This window comes from Artemia sp. Qi Xiang Cuo, chromosome 7, assembly GCF_049724085.1.
Source record: "Artemia sp. Qi Xiang Cuo chromosome 7, ASM4972408v1, whole genome shotgun sequence".
Taxonomy (NCBI): Eukaryota; Metazoa; Arthropoda; class Branchiopoda; order Anostraca; family Artemiidae; genus Artemia; species Artemia sp. Qi Xiang Cuo.
This window is the reverse complement of record NC_142800.1, coordinates 42616509-42637372: the sequence shown is the minus strand read 5'-3', so window position 1 is coordinate 42637372 and position 20864 is coordinate 42616509. Positions and strand designations below refer to the sequence as shown.

Here is a 20864-nt window from a genome sequence, read left to right as displayed (position 1 = left end):
CTTACCATGGGGGCTGTAGGGGGTTTGTCATCCTCAAAGACATAATTTCCGGGCCTTTCAACTACGTTGAACAAAATGGTTATATCAAAATTTTGATTGGATGTGTTTGAGGAAATAGTGGGTGTGGGTTAGTTGCCCTCCAATCACTTTCGACTATTAAAAAGGGCACTAGCCCTTTCAATTTTCAGTCGAATGAGCTTTTTTTTGAAGTTTCTACGACAACAAATGACCGTCTCAAAATCTCTATCAGATACACTTCGGGAAAATACGAGGTGTTGGGGGGGCATCCACCCTCTGATCACTCTAGATCTAAAAAGGGCACTAGAACATCTGATTTCCAATCAAATGAGCACATTCCGGAGTTTTTGCGATTACCCTATACCTTATATGCCACCAGGGCATAACTTATAGCCCTTGTCCTGAGTTCTGTGGGGGTGGGGGGGGGGGGGTTGTCATCCTTAAAGACGTAATTTCCGGACTTTTCAATTACGTTGAACAAACTGGCTATCTAATTTTTTGATTGGACGTGATTGGGGAAATTATGGGCGTGGGAGGGGGGTTAGTTGCCCTCCAATCACTTTTTACTATTATAAAGGGCACAAACCCTCTCAATTTTCCATCGAATGAGCTCTTTTTGAAGTTTCTGCGACGACAAATGGCCATCTTAAAATTTCTATCAAATGCATTTCGGGAAAATACGAGGTGTGTGTGTGTGTGTGGGGGGGGGGGGTATTCACCTTTCGATCACCCTGGATCTCAAAAAGGGCATCAAAACTTCTGATTAGCAATCCAATGAGCCCCCTCCGAAGTTTATACGATCACTCTTTCTATTTAAACCTTAAATGCCCTCAGGGCATAACTAAAAACCCCTGCTTTCATTGAACAAAATAGTTATCTCAGGATTTTGATTGAATGTGTTTGGGAAAATGGTGGGTGTGGGATGGGGGTTAATTGTCCTTCAATCACTTTCGGCTGTTAAAAAGGGCACTAGCCCTTTCAATTCCCAATCGAATGAGCTTTTTTCGAAGTTTCTACGACAACTCCTTCGATACGAAGTGCCGTGGTCTAAACAAAAAAACAAACAAAAAATAAATAATACTTTGCGCCCACAATGCTCTTTACTTAGGCAGCGCTATTGCGCTGTCTATGATTTTAATAGATGCCATCCTATCATGTTTCAACGATTAGTTGTCAAGTAATCACGGTTTTTTCAGGACAATTCTCTTACTTTATGCTAAATTTGAACCGAATGTCAAATTTTTATTTTTATGTTCAACAGACATATCAAGATTTAAACGTTTGAATTGAATATCTAAAAATCTCAAAATTAGAAAAAAAAATTTATTAAAAATCTACCTCAGCTTGAAGCCCTGAGAATTTAAATCACCAATCTATATCTATCAAATACAAAAATCACAAACACATAATTATTTTTTTAAGGAGTATTTCGAGCCATATACTTAGGTTGAAGGACATACCTACACGCATTTTTATTAGAGTTCATATTTTTCTGGATGAATAGATAAATAGATCTGGATATATTTTAGGATGAATAGAAGAGGAAATACTAACGAAGAGCTCTAAACTGACAAGACTATAGACTGACTGGACTAGCCATCATAAAAGTTCACCAAAATATTGAAGTAGACTCCAACCGTGTAATAAATAGATATGGCGGGAGTAGAAAGAGAAAAATCGGCTTTTTTTTTATAAAATTGTGAATTCTGTAATTTAAGAAAAATATATCGAACTTTAAAAAATGAAAAGACACGCTATGTTGTTATGAAAAGTGAAATTTTGATTAGTAAATTCTTGAGATTTCGTCAAAGTTGACATTGTTTATTAAAACGCTATTTTTTAAAGAGAAATAATGACTAGTTAATGTTTTATTGCCTATGCTTAAAACCCTCGTTTTAAATGTCTTCTAATGTATTTCTATATCTTTGTTCAATGTTTCTTTTTACACCCCTAAACAAACGAGTATTTAATGTTTAATCTTTTATACATATACAATTGTATTTTAATCCTCAATTTCCTACTCTTCATTGCTATCATAATTACTAAGCGATGCCATATAGGCCACATACTAAATGGTTTAACCTATACAAAGAGTCACAAAGAATGCATGACTCCATGAGATGGTTCAAGACCAATTTTTTTGACAATACAAAATTTAAATAACTCGCTATTGTGGTCAGAAGTACAAAGACTAAAAATTATGCAGAAAATACTAAATATCAATTTTTTTGTAGATGGTGAACGCTATTTTTTTATGGTCTGGTGGTTTTTATAACTTACCATTCTTGTATCAATATTTTTACATAGTTTTAACTTCAACAGATTTATTCGAACTTTAATTCTCACCAGATTTTAGATTAAATTTTCAAACTTTGATTTCAAACGTTGCATTCTCTGGAGAATCCCCTCTATTGCGCTGCAACTCAGCATCCCCAAAAGAATAAGACCTATTCTTTAATTCACCTATAAGGAACTTCTTATTTAGAAAAAATATCAATTTTCATAATCTAAGCCACAACGTATTAAACTTGTATGATTTGATAACTTCACGGCAATCAAATTACCTTACTGAATGACTTCGAAGCTGTTCTTAGGAGGGAGTGGAGGCAGTATCCCTCCCTGTGTTTTTTTTGAAAAAAAAACTTTTTTGAGTATTCATTGAAAAATGTTCGTTTTAGTAATTCCGGTAAAAAAAAGAGGAAAAGACGACAAAATTGCCCTCCTCTAGATTTTGAAAAATACATTCATCCCATCTCCTACATTTTCATGAACTGATGTCACTGCAACTGTGATAATTGATGCCACTGCGGGTGCGGCTTAAAAAGTTGATTTAGAATATGTTCCCTTTATTTCCATTAGTCTCATCCTTAAGAGCTATCACAGCCGACGAACTTTTTTCTGATTTCTTGGCTCTCCTGAAAAGTTTCAAAAATGGCATATGTCACACTTCTAATTATCAGTCGATTGGCTGCAGTGAAACTTGTCATTACTTCCTGTTTCCGCAGTTGCCTGTAAAATCGGGTTTCTACTTCTCTCGACGTAGAACTGTTGAACAGTTAAATAACTTAATAATATCTAATAAAAATAAATAAATGACATTTGGTCCAATCAGATATTTTGGTAATTCATTTGAATTTCTCGATAATTAACTTGACAATTTTGCATTCCATCCTTCTTAAATTTATGCTGCTCATGCATGAACAGTGGTACAAGGAATTTTTTTTGCTAATGTGAACTATCTTGTCAACTCTGACCTTCTTGGTCATGATAAAAATAGGAAAAAGCAAAAATTAACTTTGCTTGACACGAGGAAAAGGTACAAGATTGAAAAGAAACTGAAAAAACATAGATTAATTACATGGATTATGGCAAACCTTGTAAGAAAGAAGGTTTGAAGGGACTTGATCCCAAGGACTCTCCTCTCCCAGCACCTTTATACTACCGAGGGCAGTGTTGTCACCATACTTATCACCAGTGACAATATAAATGTAACTATTTGACATAAAGAATTCTCCAATCGACAAAAAGACGATAAAAATGCAATCTACACCTATTCAATACACTCTGTAGTGTACCAAACCCTGGGTGCTTTCTCTTCGTATTTTATGTAAAATTCAATTTGGAATAATCATAATCATGGGTTTAGCACCAAGTTTCGATTAGTCTCGAACTAAGCTTTTTCGAAACGCATTTACGTTGTTCTGGGATTGTACAACCAACTGTACCTAGTATTCCTAATGAGTGTCATGGTTTTGGTAGCAAATTTAAACGTCGATGCTCACATGTTTCTTTTAATTACAACATTTCAGTACCCATCTCTCACTCAATTTATAATTTATAATTATCTTTGCTTAAGCGATAAATCATGTTTATAATCATATAGTTTCTGTTTTGCCTAACAACCCCTTTTTTCTTTATTAGGGTTTCAAACGTCTCCGGCGATATTCTAGTCAATGGAAGTGAACGGTGCTTACGACGTTTTAGAAAGTCTGCTTGCTACATAATGCAGGTAACTTTGACCCCCCTTTCTCCACTAATAAAAAAAGAGAAAAATGGCTAAAAATGTTGAAACGTAGAATTTTGATATGTATATCACTTTTCTGAAGATGATTTTTTTTGGTCCTTTAATCCTTTTCTTTTACCCTTTTAAGGATTTGAGTATGTCCGGCTATATACCTAGTAGGTCTTCGGCTCTCCCCACATCCACCAATATTTCGATTCTTATATCTATCATTATCTCCCTTAATCCAATTGTTTTTGAAATAAGATGGAATAGTCGGTTAATTTTAGAAAAGATTGGCCGGTTTTTTGCCTTTTTAAAAATCGAATCCCTAAATAAATTCCAGTTGTGTGTCTGTATGTGTCACCAAGTCTGATTCGTCTGAGGTCGCATTAGGAAGCAGTAATATTTTACTATAATGTTTATAAAAAGACGCGTTTATTCGAAATGTAAATAAAGATACAAAGGGCAATAAGATAAAAATCAAAAAGAACAAAGCAAACAAAACAAAATAAATAAATAAAACGAAGAATTTACCCTGGTATCAATAACATTAAGGTGCCGTGAAGTTTATGGAGGATAGGGAGGGTAGGTAGTTAGCCGAACTGTAGCTAAGTAATTGATGATTTTGACTTTTTCAAAAGATTGTCCAGTAACTGCTAGCGAGCATAAGCTAATTTCAAACATTGAGATTCATACGAAATAATGAATGTGATTAGAAAAATTAGTCGCTGCAAAAAGAAGAAAGAAAAAGGACTTGAGAAATCAGAACAGATTATACAAGCATAGAATATTTCATTATTTGCTACCATAGATTGCTTGCTACTAAATGTTTAATCCGTGTGATTGATAATTCCGCTCCCCATCAACCCCAAATTTTCTTGTAAAATGTTAAAAAACAAAACAAAGAAAAATTACATAACTTTTTAATCTGTCATTTTTACTGAAGGTTCGAATTATGGCCTGAAGTTTGAATTTCAATCAACAATTTTAGTTCTTAAGCAGAGAGAGAAAAATAATTTACTCCTACAATTAGCTCCTGCAAGAAACACATAATGAAACTATGTCAGTTAAAAATCAGAGATAAAATATTAAATAAAGCATTTTCCAAACAACTTGTTTAAAAAAAAGTAAAGACTGATAGTAACACCTAAAACAAATAGAAATAAGGTCATATAATAAGTCGAATTTAAACCGGACAGAAAATACTATAAATGACTAAATCAAACCTAAAACAAACAGAAATTAGATGAATAATTCAGTAACATAAAACAATAACCAATCAAACCTAACACAAACAGAACCAATAATCAAGTAATAATAATCAAGACGAATAATCAAGTAATTTCAAAATCAACAGATATTATACTATGTATGAAAAAATGAAACCTATAAAGAGAAATTTAATTGGATAATTAGGTCAAACTTAAAAGAGGAATTTACATGCATAAAAGTGTGGCACCAGCTTCGAAAAGTGACTACCCTTTAAAGGCTTGGATGTCATTTGCACTTTACTGAAAACAGGTTTCAGACGTAATGTCTATTAATTGTCGTAAGATCGCCTAGAAAATAAAAGATAGCAAAAATAATCAAGTTTACAGAAAATAAAAAACAATTTTTAGAATAATCACATTTGTGACTTTTAATTTAATTTTACTATTTTAAAAGGGCATTATTTGTCAATAATTTCCGTTTTGTATTTCACATGTTTCATTAAGTACAGAAAAAACTAATTACGAAGAAAAAACTGGTATTTTTTGAAGCACTCTATTTAGTTTAGTGAAGCTATATTTTGAATTGTTTATATACGAAAAAACATTCCTGGAAATAAGAGCTGTTTTAATTTTTGGTATTCTAATAAAAAAATGTTAAGATTAAATCCGAGATGGGGAATGTGAAACTCTTAAAGGCGCATAAGTGAGGAAATTTGTTAGAAATAGGAATATATCTTGATGGGAACTAGGTGTGCTGAAACAGTTTAAATGTTTCAAAATTATAGGAAACTATGAGAAATGACGGTATTTCGGGGAGGGGGATAGATCTCAGAGGTCCTCATCGGATATGTGTCTGAAGTGCGTAATATAGCTTTCATTTCCAAGAATTTTATATAAAAACTTCATTTTGTGTTTCTTCTCTCTTAAAGGAAGATTGTCTCGTGCCCCATCTGACGGTTTTGGAAGCCATGAAGTACGCTGCTTACTTAAAGCTTGGTAGCAGAGCTTCAGGATCAGAGAAAAATGTTATTGTAAGTTTTTATTGAAATTTAGTTTCTAATTTAACCCTTCTGACTTAATTGCTGTTTAAACTGAAAGCTTTACTGAAACGGTTTGACTGATGTTATATGGATCCTTTCCTTGAGGGATATGAAACAAGAGAAACGTTTAGTTTGAATAGTAGTTTGGTTTAGTCTAATTCATTCAGCTGCGCCAAAAATTAAAGTCTTTTTACGCTCTCATAACTCATGTAAGAGCCAAAGTATCGGATTTTTGATAAAAATGGTATTTTTTTATGGATAAAAAAATCTTTAGAAATTACAGAGAAGTTTATAGCACAATAATATGACTTCATTTTGATATGTAGGCCGACTACATGCAGTTATGTGAGGTAGTCTGTGAGCTATACTCACAGAAGACATAATATACAGTATTGACAAAGGCTATACTCTCCATTATTAATATGTGACACAGATTTAAAACCACGCAAGATTCATACTCCGCCTTCACGCACGCGCAATGACAATTGTTTCCGATCTATACATCACGATGAACTTTTGGAAACTGAACTAAGGTTATGACGTATATTGCCAGGGACGATACGCGCGGTATCAAATGTATATCGTGTTTGGAAAAAGAAGACGCTGCAGTCTACAGTGGCTATACTGTACTTACTGATTTTTTTTTGTTTCTAAAGCAGATGCTCCCTACTATTTTACCTCCTATGCATCAAAACCATATAGAACCCATTGAACACCTACAACTTCTATAAAACCCTTTGGAGCCAAGCTCCTATTTTTTTGTTTGACGGTTTAAATTGGACATGACGGTATGTCATTACTGAAAGTTTGACCCATTTTCTTCTGAATCAAAATGTCCATGGATTTGTTGTATTTCCTCTTTCTCTGTTTTAGGGCTATGGAGCCCATAGGCGGGGGGGGGGAGGAAATGTCTGATTTCATGTTTTCGTTACTGTAGATAAGTTGTAAATAAACTAACCTGGTATTGAGCTTACAATTAAGCTTGCAATTACAAAATATAAGCTTAGAAGTTGTGAAAGATCTATAATCCGAATCCGATTTACGATGAGAAAAGGCTGACGTATGTTCAGTCTTTAGTTGTACAGTATGCCATGCAAGTTCTTATTTTTAGTGACATCTAACATAGGAATAGGATATGATTTGGTGCTAATGATATTACATAATAAAATAAGGGATGCAAAAAATTGCTATTAAATTTCTATGAAGCTAAATATGTTTATCTAGCGGTTCCTGGCAATAAACTCTAAGTAAAGAGCGACGATAAAATTTTGATAACAATCATACATTAAAGAATTGGCATCTCATGATCATTTTCAATGTGTAAAGCTCATTAAATTTAAAGTTATACTATCAAAGCTATGAGAGTGAGACACTTTATGTTCTAGAAAAATTAGGAAAAAGTCCCTAAACTTCAAGCCCTGATCTTTCAAAATTATAAAATTTAAAATGTTTGCATATAATTTTTCGTATTTTTCATTGTTTCCGCGTTTGTTATTTTGTTGTTTTGCTTGTTTTTTACCATTGATTGTTATATCACATCAGTGGTCGTAGAATATCAGAAGAACGTTTTGTTTTGTAATACTTGGAGGTTCTGGTTCCCTTTTTAAGTAGCATAAGAGACATGGCGCCAAAGCAAATTCGAATCTTCTGCCATTTTGGGACGCAAAACAACAATAATAAATACTCTAAGAGGACTCAGTGACACTCATAATACATATTCTACTATTATTCATGTTAAGGTTTGGGTTCAATACTAACCCATAGACCGAATACAAAAGTTTAAGATTAACTAGTAGGATGAGATGCTTTTTTTTAAAATGATGATTATATATAATGCCCAGACCCAGAAAAATTCAGTAAATGTTCTTTTATAACCGCCCCTCCCCCTGAATGGACCAGGTTAACAATATACCACGGACTGAAAGCAACAGCTCAATAGTAGGATAAGGTGATTTTAAAACAATACAATTTGCTAACGAAAGGGGACTGTAAATAGCATTTGATAAACTGAAAATGTATTAGAAATAGTCCCACTAACCACTAAGCATACATTGAAAAATATAAAACTTACTTCTTGTTTATAGCATTCATCATCATCACAATTCCTTTTGTTAGAATCCAATTTAATAGATTAAGTTCAATTCGTCTTCTGAATAACACCGATGGTGTCCATTATTTTATATGAAAATATTCGCTTGAGGTAAGGATAGGGCACCCATTGTAATCTTCGCAGCGCCAGTGAAAAACTCCTTATCGCAGAATCTGAGATAAGAATGTGCGCTTGAAATGATTTCCTTTGTGGGCGGTCGGAGTAATAGCATTCTATCGTTGAGAAAAATTGTTCCAAGGAAATGTTCTGGCTCTTGTTAAAAGCTGAGAAAGGATATGAGGGATTGATAACTCCAATAGGAATGCGCTTGTATGGTGAGTCTCCCGTATGGTGGGCCTCCCGTATGGTGCGCCTCCCTTATGGTGGGATGCGGGCCCGCTCATTCGGCATACACCTATACTACTGACCTATCCTTTAATGCACCTTTAAGGAACATGCTATTTAGAAAAAATATCAATTTTCATAATCTAAACCACAACCTATTAAACTTGTATAATTTGATAACATCAAGGCAATCAAATTACCCTACTGAACGACTTCAAAGCTGTTCTTTGGAGGGAGTAGTGGTATTATCCCTCCCTCTGTTTAAAAAAAACAAATATTTTTGAATATTCATTGAAGAATGTCTGTTTTGGTATTTTCAGTGAAAAAAGAAATAGAAAAAACGACAAAATTGCCCTCCCATAGATTTTGAAAAAAAACATTCATGCCATCTCCTACATTTTCGTGAATCGATGCCACTGCGGCTGTGATAATAGTCGAAAGTGCGACATATGCCGTTTTGGTCGAAAATTAGTTATGTATGATCCGTGAGTAAGTTCAACACGAGGAATCAAATGGTGCAGTCAGAATGGTGTTGTTCTATCTTGTACCATTACGAAGATAAAAAAAAAAGAGACATAAGCCAGCTTTGAATGAAGAGTATAATCGGTACTTGTTAAGAATCCGGTAAGTGCGCGAGAAAGCCCGCATTGAAAAAGACCGTGAGTTACACATCAGGGGTCAGAATATCAGAAGAATGTTTCATTTTTGTAATACTTGGAGGTTCTAGTTTCCTTTTTAAGTTGTATAAGAGACAATGGCGCCACAGCAAAGTCGAGTCTTCTGCCATTTTGGGACGCAAAACAACAATAATATTTTCTCTAAGAGGACTCAGTTCCTATCGAGTAAAAATTCTGGGATAGCTAATTGGCTTAGAACTATCGAAAAACCATCCGAGTTCCAAAGCTAATATTACCGCAGGAGGGGGGGGAGGGGGGGGTGAATCCTTCCCTAAGAAGATTTGTAGTCCATACAAAATAATAAACGCTTAATATAGAGAATTATTTTTATGCATGATTTTACTTGGAGGATTCGTTTTAATCTCCAGTGATATATCGGCAATGGTGGAAAATTTTGCATCAGCTACGAAGGGGGACCTATTGATCTGGAGAACGAGGGGCTGGAAAATGAAGCCTCAAAAAGTGTATGCTATTTTTTTTTGCTTTTAGTAATAGGTCCTTCAGATAAACATGGAGAAAGGGAGAGAAGAAAATTCGTCCCTTAATTTCCCTTAATTCGAGGAACATCTTTAGACTAAGCCTGAAATACGGGTGCTGCAGGTTGACCGCCCCCCTCTTAATGTAAAAATATTTTTAGTGTAACACACAGGAATATTTTTATGTGGTCAACTTTGCAGAACGGGGAGGGTTGGAGATGGACCCAGCAAAGATTTTTTTTTTTGAAGAAGCCCCATTGGAAAGCGTGAAAACGGTTACAGTACCCAAAAATTTGTTTTTGATATTCCGAAATCTATTCCCCTCTCCCTTCCTAAAAATACGTTAAAGGGTGCCCTTTTCAGGGATGACTATTATTAACGAGGCATTGTTATTCAAAAATCAACCTAAACACAGGCACAGATATCTAACCGGTCATAGTAGCTAACTGTATGTAAAGAGCGGCCTTTATAAATAGAACCTGAAAATATAAAAAACGGAAGTTTGATAATATTATGTGTATCAACAGAATCTGGTTTGAGTGTTGAATCTAATGTACAAGATTAATTATTTTTAAGCTTTCTATCAAAAACTATTAGTTTAAGAATGTTTTCATAATTTTGGAGAAAAGGGTTAAATACCCAAAAAGGGACCGCGTTCTTTCTGAAAATTATATAGCTAAATTTAACGTGGTTTCAAAACCCTAAAGCTACTATCCGCAAAAATACTAATTTTCTTATTTTCTCCGAGGATACTGGTCATGCATGCATGTTTATTCTTTTCTTAATTTTCTTACCAGGAGTGATGGTATTGAATGATTGATCATGCTTAGGTAATCTAGAGAGCGCTTTTATAAACGGAATTTTAAAGCTCTTTTAAGTAAAACTAGATACAGGTCGTAGCATGCTGCTCATGTCTGTCATTTTGTCCTACAAAACAATAATCTTGGTCCAAGTTGGGCCGAAATAGTATCTGGCCAAATTTGTGATATTTTCAATTATTTAGAACTATAAAAAAGATATTGATACAGTCTCTGAGTCTCAGAGGACATACTTGGAACTTGGCGGTATAATTTCCCTCTAGAAATATAATTTCCCTCTAGAAATCTAGAAGTTCATTAAACATCGACTGTGAAGGATGTGAAGGGTGGGGGGCATATTGGGTGGGTCATGGACCCACTTTATGTCTCGAATAATATAGTTTTAAGATCTTTAAATCTATGCTCCAAATAAAGTCCAAAATGTCTGTATTTCTGCCAAAAAGTTGGCAGAAAATGGGACAGGAGGTTTTGTAGAGTCCAAGGTCCCAGATTTGTCCTCCAATCACTAAGATTTTAAAATCCCTGTATAGTTCTGGGTAAAAAAAAGGTGCAATATATCTACTTTTTTACTAAAATGCTGATGTTGGGGTGGATGTAGTATTGTTGAATGGCACTTTGGTCTTTCGATAATAAAGATTGAAAATGGTTGCATGATTCAGATTAAGATATGACACAACATGCTTACCTTTGTAATAACAATTGGTGGTAAGAGGTACAAGACAGCAATGGAGGACCACTCTCCAATTTCGGTTCTTCAGTTTAACCAGTTGAAACTCATTTCATAAATCCAGTTCTTACAAGGTGGAATTTTCCTAATTCTCTTTAGAAAAAATGGAGTAGCCAGGACAATGGCGGGCGAAATGTCCACTTTCTGTCTTCAGGTTGTTTTGCAACAAATTTGGCCGTAACTGGTGTTATAGCAGTGTCATTATCCAATTTTTCCGGTGTTACACGGACTTTCTAACAACGCTGCTACGAAAGGAGCAAAGGAAAACCTCTTATTTTCTTAGCACCGAATGGAATACTAAACCTTAGGATGCATATGCAATACCATTTCTCTCCCTTAGTTCCAACAGAGTAAAACAAATTAGGAAATTCAACCAACATAACAAAGAAAATTGGCTTATAAACATAGATGGCATTACTCTCAAACCCTAGGAAATGCTCCTTTTTTAAATCTATAGGCTTTTCCGTCTACTATTCTAAAAAAAAATATAGTATAATAATGGGAACACAAAAGCAAAACGCATCTTAAGCATTTAAATTTAGTCCCACTCAATTTAGAACTTTTTGTCTGCTAGCTTGCCTTCTTAGATCGAGCCTTCTACTCGAAAGTAGAAACAGGGCTCGAAGAAACCAAAGCTTGGTGGAGCAACTTCAGATATTCCTTTCTGACAATAAAACTTCACTTGGCCTGTGTACTCTTGGCTCTGAGTTGAGGAACGGCAAAAAAAGTCGCTTTTGGTCAAAGGCAAGAATTATATGCAATTCTCCAAAATAAGATATCATATTCATCAATCTGGGTTGAGGTTGACATTTTCTGAAAATCGTGGTAATTAGACCTTTAACACTTTTTGTAATAAAATGAAATCGGTGGCATATGGTGAAGAAAAAAAAAGAAGAAAAAATTAAAGCGTTGTTCCCGCAACAAAATCATGAGTAAACGAATTAGCTACGAATAGTATGATAGTTACAAATAGTTGATAACAATGGGCTGCCACCTATGGCAGTTCGTGCCAACAACAGTTTAAATAAAGCTACGAATAACCTAACAATTAATCAAAAGATGCAGAAAATCTACTGAGAAAACCAAATTATAATACTACCTGAAAAAAGGAGTAATATACGCATTATATTTATTTACCATTTACCGATCTTTCGTCAACAAACATTACCTGGGAAATTTTAAGAGTGAATAATCTTAATAGGCAAAAAGAAAAGATTGCAGAAATATATGGAAGGTGACTAAGATTTTCCTAGTTATATTTACGAAGCCTGCATTTTCAAGGATTGCTCCAGACCGTTCCCAATCATAGGCAGCGCAATCGGGCTGCCTAAGTAAAGAATGATGTTGGCACAATGTATTATTTATAATTTCTTCCCTTTAGAAAGGGGCACTTCGTATCGAAGGAGTTGTCGTAGAAACTTCGAAAAAGGCTCATTCGAATAGAAATTGGAGTGGCTTGTGCCCTTTTTAATAGTGGAAAGTGATTGGAACGCAACTAACACCCCTTCCACACCCATCATTTCCCCAAACACATCAAATCAAAATTTTGAGAAAGAAATTTTGTTCAGCCTAGTTGATTTTCAGATATAAATTGTGTTTTTGAGGAGGATACTCCCCCACAAGCCTTAGGGCAAGGGTTGTAAGTTATTCCCTGGGCGCATATATGGTTTTTTATAGAAAGCCTTGCCGTAGAAACTTCAAAAAGGGCTCATTCGATTGGAAACTGAAATGGCTAGTGCCGTTTTTAATAGTCGAAAGGGATTGGAAGGTAACTAAAACCCCTTCCACAACCACCATTTCCCCAAACACATCCAATCAAAATTTTGAGATAGCCATTTTGTTCCACGCAGTTGAAAGTTCAGGAATTTATACCTTTTGAGCAGGACACTCCCCCCACAGACTTCAGGGCAAGGGTTATAGGTTATGATCTGGGGGCATATAAGGTTTTTATTGAAATGTTTGTCGTAGAAACTTGAAAAAGGGTTCATTTGATTGGAAATTCAAAGGGCTAGTGCCCTTTTTAATGTTCGAACATGATTGGAAGGCAACTAACACCCCTTCCACGCCCACCATTTTTCCAAACACATCCAATCAAAATTTTGCGATAGCCATTTTGTTCAGCATAGTGATTTCCAGATAGAAATTATGTTTTTGAGGAGGACACTCCCCCATAGCCCTCAGGGCAAGGGTTGTAAGTTATGCCCTGGGGGCATATAAGGTTCTAATAGAAATTGTTGTCGTAAAAACTTAAAAAAATGCTCATTCAATTGGAAGTTCAAAGGGCTATTGCCGTTTTTAATAGTCGAAAACGATTGGAGGGCAACTAACCCCCCTCTCGTGTCCACCTTTTCCCCAAACACATCCAATCAAAATTTTGAGATAGCCATTTTGTTCAATGTAGTTGAAAGTTCTGGAAATTAGGTCTTGGAGGATGACACCCCCCACAGCCCTCAGGGCAAGGGTTGTAAGTTATGCCTGGGGGCATATATGGTTCTTATAGAAAGGGTTGTCGTAGAAACTTCAAAAAGGGCTCATTCGATTGGAAATTGAAATGGCTAGTGCCCTTTTTAATAGATGAAACTGATTGGAGGGAGTGATGGAGTCATTTTGTTCAACATAGCTGAAAGGTCCGGAAATTATATCTTTGATCTGGACCCCCTCCCCCACAGTCTTCAGGGCAAGGGTTGTAAGTTATGCCCTGGGGGCATATAAGGTTTTATTGAAAGCGTTGTCTTTTAAACTTGAAAAAGGGCTCATACGATTGGAAATTCAAAGGGCTTGTGCCCTTTTTAATAGTTGAAAGTAATTGGAAGGCAACTAATCCCCCTCTCACGCCCACCATTTCCCCAAACATTTTTGGGGGACTTCGTATCGAATTATTTTTTTTCCATATCAGGGCACTTCGTATCGAAGGAGTTGTCATAGAAACTTCGAAAAGGGCTCATTCGATTGGAAATTGGAATGGGTAGTGCCCTTTTTAACAGTAGAAAGTGATTGGAATGCAACTAACACCCCTTCCGCGCCCACCACTTCCCCAAACAAATCCAATAAAAATTTTTAGATAGCCATTTTGTTCAACGTAGTTAGATCTTTTAGAAATTGGGTCTTTGAGGATGATAACCTCCTCAGAGCCCTTAGGGCAAGGGTTGTTATTTATGTTTGGGGGCATATAAGGTTTTTTATAGATAGCGATGTCGTAGAAACTTCAAAAAGGGCTGTTTCGATTGGCAATTAGAGGGGCTTGTGCTTTTTTTAATAGTCGAAAGTGATTGGAGGATAACTAACACACCTCTCATACCCACCATTTCCCCAAACACATCTGTTGGAACCCTTGGTCCCAGTAATGTCTGATAAATGTCCCTCCCAGATTCATTTCTTTCGGCCCCTTAATTATTTTCCTTCCTTAAGTAATAAATATTAATTTTCCTATTATTTTTTTGACGCCATTTTGGGTCCTCTTAACTGCGTACGTGTTTAATAGACCACGAGGGAAAAATTGCGCAGTTAGGGAGATTGGCCAGTAGATTAGTAAGTCCAAGGATTGGCTGGAAAGATTCATTACCACCATCGTACCCCCGCCGCTGCATGCGGCTAGCGGGCCGGGAGGAAGTGTTCATTTTTTAGTCAGTTCATTTTATACCGCGTGATTGTTAATACAGTAAGATTTTTCTATGTACTCCTTTTAACTTTTCAGCTTAGGTCGAATCTAAAAGAGTTAGCTAGAAATCTTATCGGTAAACTTTGGCTTTAAATGTGGCCATAGACCATCCGATCACGTTAGTATACAGAACCGTTGGAGAAACCGTAGAAATCCCACTAATTTGGGGTCCAAGAGGGATCGTCCCCCTCCAGTAAGTGGCATGGCAACTCTTTGCACCATTTTTGCCTTTAAAAGGTGTTACCTCGCATAATAAACCTTCATTTAGTGGTGGCAGCGAGTTAAGGTCCTATCAGTAAATCTGATAATAAAAGAATTCCGCGCTTTCGAAGAGACAAGGTAATTTAGCCTACAAAAGTAGCCTATTGTAGTTACAGAGGCTACCTATGAAAATCGTAAGGAGAAAATTTTTATCTGAGCTGTGCCTAGTCGGATAATAATAGGAATAAAATTTAATAATCAATAAATCACGCGAACAATTAACATGTGAGACAAGGGAGGCTGAGACACCCACAGATAATCGAAAAATTAAAAGAAAATAATTTTTCACGAAAGGATAAAAAGAGACATTGATAAAAGAATTTTCATTTGAATAAAAGACGTTAAATAAACCTTGAAATAATGGCGGACAAACGAAGAATTCAGACAAGATCTACCGCGGTAAAACAAAAATCAGATTCAGACACACAATTATATGCGACTCCCGCTGGAAATACCATAAGAAAAATACCATCAGATAGAACCATATATCACTCAACAGATGAAAAAACATTTCTGAGACATGTGAAGAGGATATCTTCAAACCAAAATCAGTAATAGAGCGATCCCCGGTACGAACCAGAGAAGAAGAGAAAAGTCTAAAGCAAGTACAGAAAGAATTACTCACATATAGAGAATTCCGAACAAAAGAAACAGTGGCGATAATACATGAGGAAAAATTATTACAAGAAAGAACGGGTATAACAAAACAAACTCACCCTTCGAAGAAGGTACAAAAAGTGGGGGAGTTGCGGGGAGAAGAAAATATTATACAACGAGCAGACTCAGAAAATGAATTAAGAGAATATAAAGACAGTGAGATTCAGAGTAGGCCAAGTAGCAGAAGTAGTAGAAGTTCAATTTCCAGCAGGAGCTCACGAAAAAGCACTAAAATAGATATTACACAACGACTTTAAAATTTCATAAAGAATGAAAGATTAGACAAAGTACGAAAAGAGGAAGAAGATAGAGAACAAAGAGAAAGAGATAGGATAGCCAGAGAAAAAAAAGGAAGAGGCTGATAGGATAGCCAGAGAAAAAAAGGAAGAGGCAGACAGAGAGAAAAGAAAATACATAATGGAAATGATTGCAGGGAGAAATTACCAAGACCTTCAGAAATCTTCTACAATAGAGATAATGCAAGCAGCAAACCTTCAACCAATGAAGGAAAATGAAGATGTACATTTATACATATACAATTTTTGAAAAAACGGCGGAATTAAGCGGGTTGCCGAGAGAAAATTGGGTAACAAGAATACAGCCCTTCCTTAACTACAAAGCACAACTTGCATATAAAGCATTACCAATGGAATACTCAAAAGATTTTGAAAGGCTAAAACAAGCCATTTTTGAAAAATTTCAACTTTTATCTATTAGTGCTTTAGATATATTTTAAAGGATTCTGAAGTAGAATTTTTAGCAATTTTGAGTTTGGGACGAAGGATGACTTTAATAACCTCGTCCTGTTACATAACGTGTCAACGGTAGGTGAGAATGATGTTCTTAGCCCTCTGACTACGTGCGCCTTATATGCAATTAAACATATTCTGAAGTAGTATTTTTGTCCATGTCAAGTGAGGGGACTCAAAGGATTTTAAAAACCTCTTAATATTACGTAACATGTCAATTGAGTCTAAGTTTGATGTTTTAGCTCTCTCTCTTTTATTGCTTAAAAAATACTTTATAAGCTTCTACAGTAGAATTTTAGAAAATTTTGTGTTTGGGTGGAAGAGGGATTTCAAAAACATCTTCCCATGACATAATTTGTCCTCTAAACACAATTAGGTTATTTTTACTGGTCTCTCTTGTCAAATCATTTCCCTAATTAATACAGTTTAAATGGTCTTATCAACACAGAGGTGTTTGGCATGTGCCTGCTACCCTCAAGGGTAAGGGTTTCTGATAAGCAAAGTTGTGACATCACAACAAACCTGGTTTTATCATACCATAACAATAGTCAGCAAGGATAGGAAATTAAATGGTTTAGGATTTAAACAGGATTTTCGAATATATTTTAATGAACATGGTTAAAAGCTGAAGTTGTGTAAGGTAAGCAGTGATTTATAATTATGATAGTAATATAGGATGAAATATGAGTTAAAACAACTAGTAATGTGCAGTAATTTACCATTATATAGAGGGGGAGGAGTGGAGGTAAGTACTTCAAAGTACCTTCCCGGGACATACCTTAGCATGTACATCCATCCCTGAAAGTTTCATTTTCCTAATCCAACCCCTTTCCAAGATAGCCAAAAGTAACTAAAGTAGAATTTTACCATTTCAACTCTTCCCCGAGCACTTTCAAAGAAGGTTTAGAAGCGAAAGAAAACAAGACAACGAAACTTATAAAGAACACGGGTACAAATTGAAAGATATGTGTTTAAAATGGCTAGATATAGAGAATTATACAATATTAGAAGACCCGGAAGAAATAAAAGACTAGATAACGGGAATAGTGAATAAAACAACGATGGAACAATTCTTAGAAAATACCCATCCAAATATGAGGATGTACTTAAAAGAGAAAAACCCACAAACAATTGAAGAAATGTCCGAATTAGCAGACAGGCACACTGAAATTAGAAGGGAGGCATTCCCACAAAAACCAAGGTTAGGAGAAAATGGTAGAAAAGAATACCCGTACACAGGGAATAAAAAGAATGCTAGCCAAATATGGCAAACACAAGGAGAAGTAACATGCTACCGCTGTCACTTGAGTGGCCACTATAGCACCATTTGCCCAAATAAAGACGGTAGAAAATATGGCCAAAAACAGAAACAGTATGACGTTACCTGTTACAACTGTAATAAACGAGGACATTACGCCTCGGATTGCCGAAGCGCGAAAAAAAATTACGACAATAATTACAGAACAAGGGAAGAAGGGGCAAACAGAAGACAGGACAATCCGAGAAATGATCGATCCCGAGAGAATTGGAAAAAGTCTCAAACGTATAAGAGAACCGCATGGGTTAAAAGCCCTGAGAATATGAAAACTTGTGCATTTGCAGAATCACACAAAGTATGTGGCGACCTAAAGGGTAAATCAATAGAAATAGCTATTGAGTCATGCAGTGACCAAAGCTATTTACAGGAAGACTTGATAAAGAAAACCGACATAAATTACAAGAATTATGTGGCATCGCTATTCTGCTACGGTGCAGAACGTAAATGGCCAACAGTTCAGGTCATAATAGAGTTATCCAATAAAGAGGGAAATACGGTTAAAAAAGAATTAAAAGTAGGGGTTGTACCTCTTGCAGTAGACGTTTTATTAGGGGGATATTTCGGAAATATCGAAAACTTTCTTGCACTAAAAGCAACCTCCATGATAAAAAGAGTAAATGCGGAGACACGGAGTCAATAAAAAAATAAAAGGGAGGCTGTGCCCCCCACTAATTAAAACGATGATCAGAATATAAAAAACCCATTTCAGTTTAACGACGAGATATTAATAAAAAATACAAAACCAAGAAAACCTAAAAGCAAAAGAAGGGCGGATAAAAAGGAATATAACCAAAAACAAGAGAAATTATGGACCGTAGAAAAAGAACGAGCAAAGACCAAAGAGGAACTAACCGAAACACTCGGAATAACTTCCGAAAAATTCGCAGAACTACAAACAAACGATAAAGACTACAGAAAAATAAAGCTAGCACTAACGAATCAAAAAAATCCGCAATCTAAACAATTTTCCAATAATGGAAATCTACTTTACAAAATAATGGAGACTGAGGAAAACGCTAGAAAACTACAACTTTTGGTACCACATGAGTAGAAAGGGGGGTTCTACTCCGGTACGAACCACGTGGTTTATGGTCCTAATATGGGCATAGAGTCCCTAGGGGAGATGGATTTCTGAGAAATTGATTGCGTAATCAAAGTGTGTCAATGACCTAAATTTCCAAGGTCGATGTTGTTGTTGTTGTAAGTGCACGCTCTCTGCGAATGTCAAGGTTAATGTTGTTGCTGTTGTTGTAAGTGTAAGCTCTCGGCGAATGTTATGAGTTTCCAGAAATAGAAAACAGCATTTGTTGTTGTTTTGGACATGTACATGCTCGAGGCGAATGTTATGATCCAGAAATAGTATTTGTTGTTGTTGCTCTCACCCAATGTTATGAGGGTCCCTGAAACAGTTAGATCACATGGGTCCGTCTCAGACAATTAGATTGCTTGTTTACATATGCGTAGTAGTTTGACTATAGGGAAGGGGTTTTTGATTGAGTTCTATTAGTCTGTGAAGAGAAATCAAGGAGTGAGAAGAAGAACAGTTTTGACTTTAATCATTTAGATACATAATTGTAAAAATGAGTGGAATGTTTACACTATTAGAAGTTGATAGTGGAGTTGATGATAATAGTACAAGAGCACCAAACATTGCGGTGGAAATTACGAAAGGATCGCGGTTTCGTCTGGAATGGGATGCAGTATATGCAAGATATGTGATATCCTTGAGCAAATTTAAAATTGAGGATCAATTATGTTTTGACGCAAAAGTCGATGTAGCACATGTGAATAGACTTCAATGTGCTTTAAGTACATTAGTGAAACATATTGAAGACAATTAACTCTATCGCTAATTGTATATGCATAGTATTATTGATGTTGTTGTAATTATTCAATAAAATTGTTTTAAAATCAAAAATCTTCCCTCTCTTTTCTAGTTAGGGTTAACGAATAATGCTCTGTCTAGAGTCAGAAGTCAGAGTGAAAGGACTGAAAAATAAGTAAATTTGAGAAAGAGAGAATTAGATCAAATCTAGTATTTATGGAAAAACATTCGACTTTGGACGACGATTTTCTCGATTTATCTCTTCAACGCAGGATATTCTCCCATGAAACCCATGAAATTATATTAAAAAGTGATTTTCCCCAATTGAAATATAGTAGAGAACTTTTAATTTGCGATTCAAATTCTTATAGTCAATTAATTGATGTATTAATTGGAACACGGCAGAATCATATTGTGGATATACTTTTGAAAACATTGCCAACAGATTACATGTAGATGGCTCCTCCCTCATTCGAAAGAGGTAACGTTACAGAGTTACTCCTCTCCCTTTCCTCCACTTTGAATTTATGGCGCGAGGATGATCAGTTTCGTTTTAGCTGTGAGTGAGTTGACATCGGAAACCAAAAAATGTTCTATATAGGCCCATTGTGCATGTAAGCTCTTGGCAGTTGGAATCAATATGAGGATTGTGCAATTATTGATGACTAGCGAAAAGTATGTAAGTGAAATTACATAATCCATGTAAATTACATAGAGGCTATGCAGTAAAAATTAAATGATTTATTTGATGTCTTGAGGAGCTTTGTGACTCTCACCATAAAGGACACCTGTGCTCCAATTGCCACAATGACAAATGTGATCAGTGGGAGAATACTTACCCCGCAATGATTGTAAAGAATCCTACACGTGATTTTAGTTTATTTCTACGAAATTGGTATCGTCGTGGATTTAAATTATTCTGGGAAGAGGAATCTGGTCTACGATTCAACTGTTGGGGTAACAAGACAATTTGGTTTCTACGTCATCGTTGT

At 35.6% G+C, this 20864-nt stretch overlaps 1 protein-coding gene across 2 annotated transcripts in view; it reads left to right on the top strand.

The window, feature by feature from the left end:
- Positions 1-3913: 3913 nt before the first annotated feature.
- Positions 3914-20864, top strand: part of LOC148950293 (ATP-binding cassette sub-family G member 1-like) — an 89040-nt gene continuing 72089 nt past the window's right edge. The window contains exons 1-2 of one of the 2 annotated variants that reach the window (XM_089092287.1): positions 3914-4027; positions 6162-6263. In XM_089092287.1, coding sequence (XP_088948413.1) covers positions 4022-4027; positions 6162-6263 — 108 coding nt within the window. In that variant the 5' untranslated portion in view covers positions 3914-4021. The remainder of the gene's footprint in view (positions 4028-6161; positions 6264-20864) is intronic. The other variant, XM_089092288.1, reaches the window with a different exon arrangement.